Source organism: Cordyceps fumosorosea (assembly GCF_001636725.1).
Source record: "Cordyceps fumosorosea ARSEF 2679 chromosome Unknown scaffold_1, whole genome shotgun sequence".
NCBI lineage: Eukaryota > Fungi > Ascomycota > Sordariomycetes > Hypocreales > Cordycipitaceae > Cordyceps > Cordyceps fumosorosea.
The window spans coordinates 2272759-2283556 of NW_017387301.1; the positions used below are offsets into that span (position 1 = coordinate 2272759).

A 10798-nucleotide genomic window follows, 5' to 3' on the forward strand; every position below is an offset into this window, starting at 1 on the left:
GGGCTAGCATCTTGAGATTCGGCGAGAGGGATACAAAGCAAAGGCATGGGAAACAAAAAGATGCTCGTGACACAGGCGAGAACGATGGCTGACTCGTCATGGTTTGCGTGAAAAGTGTGCCATCACCAATGCATTGGCGTCCCCAACAGAGAGAGGGAAATACTTGTACGCTGGAGAGGAAGAGACACGACGAAAGTGGGAATGCGCTGGTCTCTGAACGCTGCTTTGAAACGCGTCTGGCGCGAAAGCAACGCGTCATTAACGCGGTTGTGAATAGTGGGGCCCTCGGCCGAAGCCACTACAGAAAATGGGGCTCGACACCATCTCGACCAACCGGGCCGTTCCTGGCCACGCCTCGCCTCGGCCGACTGGTTAGGTTACAACCAAAGTACGACACTGTCTGTTGTAGCTTGCACATGGTATTACCGTTGCAATAATGCAAGAAACGGGAGACGATGGGGGCAAAGAAAGGCTATGATGAGGACAGGCTCAGCGTCAGGCATCATCAACAGACGACCGGCACCCATTCATTCATGGCGCTGGCCAACTATCTGATGTGCCCGTTGCTTCAGAGTCGTTTGAGTTCAGCTTATCATCCCCATCAGAAGCCGCCATCCTCCATTCATCGTCAGTCAGCTTCGTGATTGGATGCCCTTCTGTCATAAAGTGATTAAAACGCCGTTCAGCCATTCACATCTCGCTAGTCGCCCATGCATATCAAGTCCTAGAACAACCCTGCGGGGGGTTCGATTACGGCAACAATCAAGTGATTGCAGCCATCTTTGAGCCTTGTGGCGTGACCTCTGCCGGTAGCCCTCCCCGCGTGACAATACAGGCTTTGAGCGTCGCAATTGGCTGGTCAGAAACATGGGGTGCCGAAGGGCAAAGGCAGAGGAAGTTTGGGAAGCAAAAAAAGTGATAGATGGCTGCATATTGGGTTCCTGGGGGGGCTGTGTCCCGCAAGTCCCGCTCTCAGGCATGTCCTCCGTATGCGTGATGCGATGAGGTTGCAGTAAAAGAGACCACAGATGGCATGTTTTGTTTCGCTCCCGCCTTCCCGCGCAGTTCTTCTTTACTTCCCACGGCCGGTATGAGGCAGGGCAGCATCCATGACACCATTGAGTATGCTTGATCGGGCGGGCAGCGTTAGGCACATGCGGATGGAGCTGCCCATCGCCGTTGCGTCATGCATTCCACCCGAGCATCGCGGGGAACACACTTGTCTTAATCCCAAATCGCTCGCCAGCACAGCCTAACATAACAATTGAGCCCTTTGGGCACGTTTTCTTCCTTCCTGACGACCTACTAAAGACCCTGGCGCACTTGCACGGCTGAGTGACGCACTTATTCCGGAGGCTCAAAAAGAACCACGCTTGTAGTAACTGCGTCGAAGCCAAGCCGCAAGAGTGGTAAAAACAACATCATACTATCCGTATCTGTAGTCGATTGAAACACAAAAGAATTGACAAACAAGGGGCGAGCAAGGATCACACTTCCAATTGGCGAATGAGAGCTCACAATGGACGCCCGCAAAGGTCCCTCACCGCACTGGGCAGGTTGGACAATTGTCGGTATGACGGTTGCCGGTGCAATCGAGCAAGTTGATTGAAAACAATGCGCCACGAGAAGAAAACACATCAAAACATTGCGACGCGTTCCTGGACGAAAAGCCCTGTGAATTGCTTCTTTCACTGCTGCCCCGAGCTCTGGACCACCCCCCCCCCCCCCCCCCCCGCCAGATATTCTCCGGGTGCTCGCCTCGTACTTTTTTCTTCTGACAGGGAAGGCAAAGTTGTTTTGTCGCGACCCGAGAATCAATTGGATGATGACGGCCCAGAGATGCCTCTCCTCCCTTGTCGGGCCACGTCCTCGTTGGCCTGCATTGCATGGGAGGGAGCCTTGCAGCCGCCGCTCTTTGTCCCTCGGAGCTCGGACCATGGATGAGTCTCTCGTCCAGGGTCGGCCAGCGGCAAGGCACAACAAAATAAGATCGGGGCAAGAGCAGCAACACGTGCACAGGCACTTTCGTCGGTGGTAGTTGCGGACAAGGTCCGTGTAAGAGCGGCCTGCGGTCGGGTCAATCGACTGCAGCGCCGGGCTATTTTTGGTTCTCCATTCCTGCCCTCTTCCGTCTTTCTTTCTTTCTTTCTTTCCTCCAAGCAGGGTGGTCAGACATAATTGGCCCAAGTACCACACTACGGATGTTGTTGTTATCGAGTGCGGCTGCTGCTGTTTCTGCGACTGGGTGAGGGGAGGGGGGTTGCACAAAGGAGCAAACACAACAACTTATTAGCTCCCAGGTCAATGGCTCACGTATAACCAGCAATCGAGGGAGTATCATCTCCTCTTTGTCCGAATCCAAGCGTCGGATCCTCCACAGACGGCCCGACCCCTCTGCAGGCGCGGCACGGGCCCTGACATGCCATGCTTTGACGGTGTCAACGCGCTGTGGCGCAGCGGCTGGCAAGAAGTATTTGGTATTGTTCAGCAGAGACGGACCAAGGGGAGGTACGGGGTGTGCATGAGCCTGCACCTCTCTCAATGGTAGCAAAATACGTATTTCCAATGAAACTAACAATCAACTTTGGGGGGGCGGAAGCAGCAAATGTCACTAAACTACAGGGCAGTGTGTGTCAGAGGTCTCTCGGCACCGCCACCACAGCAGTTCCAGTCATTGCCGTAAATGATCCGCGTTCGATCTGTATGGTTGGGGGGGCAAATGCAACAGCAGCTGAAGAAGATTGATTATTGGATCATCCAACCAAGCGGCACTTACGCCAACCGCAGTTGTGCTGAGTGTCACCACACCCACGCAGATCCCGTCCGTCTCTACCCAAACTTGAACCAGTGCGAACATTCTCGAGCCTTTCTCCCTTCTTCTTTTGGTCGCGTGGTCAAAACGCTACCTAAGCCTTCACTTCCACAGTGTTATCTCAGGGGATTCACGGATGAGTTCACTCCATCATCTGCAAGACAGCTTGACTGTGTGCATGTCTCTCGCCATGGCGTCGAGAAAGAAATCAAGCGGTGGCACGCCTGAAGCATCTTTACAATAGTAATATTGCTTCCAAAGTTCTGTCAAGAACGTACCCTGTTCTGAGAGCCAACAGCTTCAGGCTGATGGCGTCTGTCGCAGGGCATTGCCGTGGATGCAGGCTTTGCGTTTCTGCACATAGATGTTAGTCTCCGACGAGTACTTCGTAGTTATCGTTAAGAATGGTTCCGCAGTCATACACCGACATGCACAAAATCCTTCGACAAAATAGGTTCATCCCGACGACTCTGCTGGAGGACGTTGAAAGTGATGGGCGGTCGGGAGACGCCATGGCCCTGTGCTGCCAGAGCGGTTCGTCGGCTGAGAAGCAAAATCAGTTATCCGTACAGTCAAGACAACAAGATGTCGCGCAGAATATTATTCTTCTCCCCGCAGAACCTCAGCCCAGTTTGAAGGAACCAGTAAACTCAAGCGCCGTCACCAAGCCACTTTGGTGCGGGCAGGCTCGTGATAGCTGAGCGACCCGCATTTTTTTCCCCGACCTCAAACGGCATCACTGACAATCTTTCGCACCGGTAACAGATCCGATCTCGACAAGATTCTTAGCCTTGCATCTGAAACTCTAATGCCGGGGCTTTTCGTGTTACACTAGTCTCTCATTTTGTCAACTTTCCAGCTACAGGCTCCCATCGCAATGGCTGTTACCGACATTGTCACCATCGACAACCTGTCCACAAAACTGCCGCAATGGCATCCTGGCACGGCCAACCACCTATACGCCATTGTGGACATGGGAAGGTAAGCATTCCCTGTACGTGCCCCTTGAGACTTGTGTGCCGCGGTGTTGACCTCGTCCTCAGCAACGGCGTCCGCTTCTCCATCACGTCTCTTGCCCCTCCATTCTCGCGGCTGCTCAACCCTCTTTTCTCCACACGCGCCGCCATCTCGCTCTTTGACGCGCTCACGCCGTCTCCCGACGGCAGCGGGCTCATCTTCCCGGAGCAGACCATCATCGACGTAGCCGAGGCCGTAGCCAGCTTCCACCACGTCGCCGTCGCGCACGGCGTCCCTCGGGCCCAGATGTACATCTTCGCCACGGAGGCGATGCGCCGTGCCGACAACGCCGGCGACATCCTCGAGGCCATCCGCGCCGCCACGGGCGGACTCGGCGTGCAAATCCTCGCGCCCGAGGTCGAGACGCTTTGTGGTGCCGTCATGGGCACCCGCAGCAGCCTCGTGGGCGTGCCTGGCGGCGCCCTCTTTCTCGACCTCGGCGGCGGCAGCGTCCAGATGACCTGGGTCGACACCTCCACGCCTGACTACATGATTAAGGCCGCGATAGCGGGCTCCAGCATGCCGTACGGCGCGGCCAAGCTCATTCGGGTCCTTGAACAGCAGTCGGTGCAGACGCAAGAAGCCGAGATTGACACCCTACGGACAGGCATGAAGTCCGTGTACGACGGTCTCTGTACCCAGTTCCCTGCGCTCAAGACCATAAAGGAAGCGTACGAGCGGGGTGAAGATGCCAATGTCGACGTGTACATGTGTGGCGGCGGATTTCGCGGCTATGGCACCATGCTCATGCACGACGATGCGATCAGCCCCTATCCGATCCCTTCTATATCGACGTACACCGTCGACGGGTCGAAGTTCAAGGAGACACATCGCATGTTGAGCATCAATACCGAGTATTCGGGCAAGATTTATGGTCTTTCGAAGCGCCGCCGCAGGCAGTTCCCCGCTATCGTCCACGTCGTCGAGGCTTTCATCAGCGCAGTCCCCAACATCGGCCGTGTCACCTTTAGTGGAGGCTCCAACCGCCAAGGTGCCCTGCAGATGATGCTGCCCCCCGAAATTCGGGAAAGCAACCCGCTGGAGGTACTGGCCAACATTGATCCAGCCGATAGGCCTCTGCTTAATGCCGGCTTGGAGCTCCTGCTATCCAGCCTGCCGGATCCGGCTATCATCTCAAGGATGCCCACCATCGTGGCCCCTGGTCTTGGGTACCTGTTCATCAAGGAGCTTTGGACACGAGCCGGTCATGAAGCAGACACCAACGCCTCGATTGCCCTCCATACTTCCATTATTCGCGATCCGGGATGTCCTGGCCTCACGCACCTCTCGCGCGCCCTGCTCGGTATCGCGCTCGCAACAAGATGGGGTTCATTTCTCTCGCCGGCCGATGCGCAGCTCGAGCGAGGCCTTGTTGCCATCATCAACCGCTACGGCAGCGAGGCTCTTTTCTGGACCCGGTACCTAGGTGCCGTTGCCGGTGCAATCGCCGAGATCCTGCCATTCTCGCCCGCCTCTGTCGAGGAACTAAAACGAGTGGTAGAATTCAGCTCGGAAATCGTACAAAAAGAAAACAGCCGCGTCGTCAAACTGTCCATTGGCATTGCATGTGATCACGCAAGGCGTCTAGATGAATCAGCTCTGATCGACAATATAAAGTCGGCGACCAAAAACAAAGAGGAGGGATGTCCGAAAAAGGTCTCCGTCACAGTTTACAAGCGCGCGTGATGGTGAAACAAAAAAGTGCAACAATTTATTAGACCGCTGGGAAGGCCACTAACTATTTCGAGTCGTGCTATCATTCTCATTCTTGTTCTTGTTTCCACCGGAAATACCAAGCAAGTCATCAAAGAAGTCATCAAAAAAGTCATCAAACAAAGTCATCAAATCATTCACGAAAAGCCACCTCCTCTACTCGTCATCATCGTCACAGTCGTCATGTTGTGACCCCTTGGACTTGCTGGATTTGGTGTTTCGGCGACGAGCGTTGAGCTTCTTAAGCTCGTGGTTCACAACGAGAGCAGCCAGCAACTTGTCAACCTCATGGGAAGACCCCTGGACGCGAGAGTAAAAGTCCTTTCGAGACTCAAACAGGTGCTTGGCAGTCATCTGGAGAGCCTTGCTCTTGTACGCCTTGCTGGGGTACTTGGAAGAGGAAAGCCAGTCGAGAGAGACTTCCAAGCTCTTCTTGGTGCGGAATTGGTAGTGGTAAAATGTGGTCATCAGGGGGAAGACCATGTTTGACATCCAGTGGCACAATTTCCCATGCTCAGCAGCTGCGAATATGTCAGTGGTTATCCCCAAAGAACTTTCTTCTGGGCGATGCTTACCGATGGGGCAGGACTCATCGGCCACTTTGGCAAGTCTGCTCATGTGCTTCTGGAAGGTGGCAAGCGTCTCACGGTAAATGAGGATGAGCTGCCACAAGCTGGCCCAGATGGCAAGGCGCTCGTCGGGCTTGGTGGCACCTTGCTGAGCGAGAATATCATCCAACTCCTTGAGGATGTCATGTTCGATAGAGCGCGCACCCTGGCGGGCAATGCTTCGCAAGCGTGCCTGCACTGAGAGGGGCAGGCTGACAAACTTGTTGGTTGGGTCATGGCACCAAAATGCATCAGTCTTCCAGATGCGGAAGAAGCAGTTGAGCTTGTGCACGTTGCTCACGAGGCGATGCTGCCAATTGTCAGCTGCATGATTGCGACAGGTTGGGAAACAAAGTTACTTACTCTTGGAAGTCCCTCACCATCCTGGTGGTAGGCGAGCATGAAGCTCTGGAGAGCGTACTTGAACTTGGTTGTGTGCTCGCGCTTGATCTCTTCCTCGACCCACCTTTGCAGCTGCCCGTGGCTTGGGACCTCATCGCGGGGGAAGTCGGCCAGACGGACGCCCGCAGTCTCATTGGCGTATTCCTGCTGGCGGTATGCCTGCACGGTGACCTTGAGGGGTGTGGAAGAGGAGTCCTTGTTCAGGTAGAGGAGGATTTTTCGGGGGGTACCGATGTGAAAACGTGGACCATTGCACAACTTTTCTTCCTCGGCAGCATCTTGGGACCAGATGTCTAGAAGCGGGACGAGACGGGTTAGCTGTGGGGTGCTTATCGGTGGCAGGGGTGGCGGAGCCGATCCGTACCTGGGATCCTTCCAATCACGGGCCATGTCATACCGGGAGTGACGCGGCTGCATACAAGGTGGGAATGGCCGGGGAAGGCCTTCCGGCACGTGGGACACACACCACTCTCATGGCACTGCATTCGGTGCAACGGGCGTGTAAGTCAGCAAAAGCGGCACAGGATCGGTTTGGGCAGCGAAGCAGATGGCTTGCATGCATGCCGCAATGGTGGCAACCAATGACTTACACGAATCTTGGAAACACGACATGGCACACATGCACCAGACTTGCGCACATCCGCCGTCTGCATAGGATCCTGGAGCTGTCGGTGCCTCTTTTCGACCTCATTACTGGAACGGCGACGCTTGAGACCGGCAGCCTCTGGCGACTTTGCATAATGCAACTGAGCGTGGCTTGGGTGCCCAACAAGCAGCTGCTTAGGGGAGGGCTCACCCTGGGGGTACGTCCACTCGTCATCGCGCAACCGGGCCTCGTTCAGGGCCTCGTTTATGGCGATGCGGGCATAGTCAGCATCGTGAACCAGGTCAACGACGGAGGAGGACGAGCCGGAATGCTCCGATGGTGAGGCGCTGCCGGCAGACACAAGCTCCGGGGGCGAGTGGCTGCCGTTGTAGTCGGACGGCGGAGAGGGAGGCTCCTCGTCGTCGGACGACCGAGGCGAGGCATTCACCATGTTGAGGTCGTACTCCAGGTCAGCAAGAGAAAAGGCACCAACGGGATATGGGTCGGCTCCGGAAGGGTCCTTGGACCATTGGTTTGAATAGTAGCTCTCCTGCAGCTGCCAGTTGGAAACGGCGACGGAGGGGGAGGAGGAGGAATGAAAGTTGTTGCCAATGTCCTGGGTATCCTGGGAGTAGGAGGTCCAGTCAAAGACTTGGTAGAAGAGCTCGTCCTCCGTGGAGGCGGGAGGAGAGGAAGGGATGCGGGAAACAGCCCTGCTGGCTCTGCTGACTCTATACGACTCCATTTTCTTCACGGAGAGCTAGCAAGGACCCGGAGCAAGCCGTGTCTGTCAGTCACGGGGGGCTAGGGAACGACAGGAGGGGGGGGCGTGTGGACAACCGCCGGTGGAACTCTTGTGTCTTCGATTGCGCCGCAGCCGCGTCTTAGCTGCCCGTTTCTGCTTTGGTTCCCGTTGGCGTCTTTCTTCTTTGGGACGCAAAGTGGTGCTGGCTCCGTGCAGTAGCCTTGCTTTGATTGCTTGGTTGAGGGGATGGGGCCTGTCGTTCACCGAGAACGACACAGCAGGACGGTATCCTTGCCTTGGTGCAAATTGGGGAAAGGGCAAGCTTGCAGGGTGGCTATAGTAAATTGGTGGTATGGCACAAGGACAACCTTTTGGGGGTGGTGTGAGTGGAGGTGCGTATGATGATGGCTGTTGGTGTGTATATGGTGATGGTGTTGTCCAAACTTATTGGTGTCTATCAAGCTTCGTGATCTTGCCTTGATGGTATATTGGAAGTGAGGTCAACTGAAGTACGAGTTCAAAGGAAGAAGGGCTTTTGAAGGAGGAGAGGGAACTTGTACTGAACGACCCCAAGGCCCGGAGGCCGGGTACCCTCCTTGGGGCCCTTCTTTTTAGTTTCCCATTCATCATTCAACGCTCGTCCCGCTGCCATGGCCAGTCGACTTACACCATCGTCAGCGGTTTGGCATTTTCGGTGAGACAGGCCTGTCTGATTGGCTGGCCGGCCATTTGCCCCGCTGTTTTGGGCCAATGGATAAGAGGAGCCTCACCGATTTCGACCATTTCATGCTGGCCTCTGATTGGCTGCATTCGGAGTCTTCGAGACTGTCCAACTTTCTCCTTGCAACACTCGAGAAGGGAAAGGAAAAGCTGCAGTGTTGGGGAAAGAGTATTCTCGTGTGACCATTTCTCTCAACAAAGCTCTCTTTTTTCCCTCTCTTTGCAACGCCCAAGCCGTTGCGGCCGCTCGCGGTGCGGCGGAGCTGGGGGCGGGCGCCGGCGACCCGCCGGCCGAAACGTCTTGGTCGCTAGGATCATCATGGTGCATTCTAGGACTGAGAGAAGGAAGGAAAGAGAAGGCGAAACCTTTCTTGAAAACTCCAGGACAGAGGGAGGACTTTTGTTTGAAAATCTTGTCCCCCTCTTTCACTAAACTAGCGTATAGGCTAAAGTTGAGAAACGCAACTGCCATCCCTGCCTCCGTCTCGAGAAAGCGGCGGCGGAGGAGCACGAGGAGGAGGAGCCAAGACCCCAAGCGATACTGGAGAGGAACAGGGACAAGTCTACATCCAGTCCCAGCTACAGCACCAACACGAGGTGAGGCGGTGCCGGGGCTCATCGGCAGAGAGAGGCAGAGAGTAGCTGTTTTTTTGCATGGCTCCAAGGAACCTTGGTGGCCCCGGGCGGACGTCCCGGATCCTTGGGATTCGGTTCCGGCAAGCTGGGTCTTTTCTTTTGCTCCCCAGGCTAGCTTCGCATTAGCATGTTTGGAACTTGGACTTGTTTTCTCCGAGCTAGGAGCTTTTGCCAAGTAACCTTCTCGTGTCTCTTTTTTGTTTTACTGGATGTCACTATCTTCTTGTCTCTGTGGCACGGCAGCATAAACCATGTCGCGCCACCAAGGCGCGCGGTTGCAGTAGATACCCAACGCCGTTGATGGTCCGAGGCCCGAAGCGGAGCAACTTTGGCGACTAAACTACAAGACATGGGCCAATGCAGAACAGAAGAGAGAGAAAAGGAGTCGGCAGGTATCGGTGAAACAAACGTTATCAATCACGGCGTCGGAGAGACAACAAAAAAGGAAAAGAAAAGAACAGGCCACGTCGCCGGCAGGGACGACGCGATGAGGAAGCCGGACCAGGGGGGGAGCAAGTTCCTGAAACCAAAAGCCCTCGTCATGCACAATTTCTGCAAGGTCTTTAAAAAAAAAGTTTGTGTGTTGCGTATGCTTGTACATGCATACATACAGATGCCAGCCCAAGCCAGCAGGCCATCAAAGCCGGGTCCCCGGGTCCCAAAAAGTCGACCAGGGTCACCCACGTCTTCGGGACAACAACAAGGGCCCTCTCCCCCTCTCCGCCTAAAGTTTGCCAACAAACCCCGCTGGAAGGAAGGAGAGGCAAAAACAGGGCATATAAGGGGTTGGTCGAAATGTCGGTCGGTCACACAAAAAAGATGTGCGCCTTGTTGGGCGGAGCAAGAAGACATGCATGGAGGCTGTGATCGTCTAATATCTACAGATTATTAGGGAGGGGGGGTTAGAGTATTGTCCCGAAACCCGTTGCCAGTTGCCACAAGTAATATTGGAATCATGGCCGTGCCTATGTGCCGGACGCCTCTGACGACTTTTAACATGGCTTTTTAGTCATGCCACACTTGAGGCGGTCAGGACAGAGACTACGGCAATGTGTGGCTATGTTCTCTAGATATTTTTTTTTTTTACTTTTTTTCTTCTTTCACCTCGGGTAACTGAACTGCCCACTTGGTAGTTGAATATGTCTAGAACGGGACGTGGCATATCTTCCACCTGCACATCTTTTATCATCTCCCTCTGACTGCCTTGCCGGCCGACCGCGGAGGGGGAGTTGGTTGTGGTTGAGATTTTGGCGTGATCCATGAGGGTCCGTGTATCTTTTTCTAGAACAAGCCTCACTACAGGGGCGGCAGATTATCCTTGCAAGCCTTGTGTTTGTGCGGTGAGACATTTCCGGGTGTCGGCTTGTTCCTGCAGAACTTTTTTTCTTGCCTCTGCATGTTATTTATACGAATCATTGTATCTGTACATATACAACCAACCGGCAAAGGGAATTAGCAGACCTTGGCACCTGCCGATTAATCGGCAGGGCTGCAGGTAAGCCATGATTCTTTCCTTTTTCCCTCCCTTTTTTTTTTTGCTTCTTCGGCTTTTCTAGTTT

At 54.6% G+C, this 10798-nt stretch overlaps 2 protein-coding genes across 2 annotated transcripts; one reads left to right on the forward strand and one right to left on the reverse strand.

Annotated features, from left to right (window-relative positions):
• Window positions 1-3689: 3689 nt before the first annotated feature.
• ISF_00739 (retrograde regulation protein 2) lies at window positions 3690-5515 on the forward strand (the record flags this gene model as incomplete). Its single annotated transcript, XM_018844346.1, has 2 exons — window positions 3690-3793; window positions 3856-5515. 2 exons carry the CDS (start codon window positions 3690-3692, stop codon window positions 5513-5515), a joined length of 1764 nt encoding a protein of 587 aa, XP_018708796.1.
• Window positions 5516-5698: 183 nt separating this feature from the next.
• On the reverse strand, window positions 5699-7883 carry ISF_00740 (hypothetical protein; the record flags this gene model as incomplete). The annotated part of the gene is made up of 4 exons (XM_018844347.1): window positions 5699-6063; window positions 6118-6460; window positions 6514-6870; window positions 7143-7883. The coding sequence occupies 4 exons, from the start codon at window positions 7881-7883 to the stop codon at window positions 5699-5701; spliced, it is 1806 nt and encodes a 601-aa protein (XP_018708797.1).
• Between the last annotated feature and the right edge of the window lie 2915 nt (window positions 7884-10798).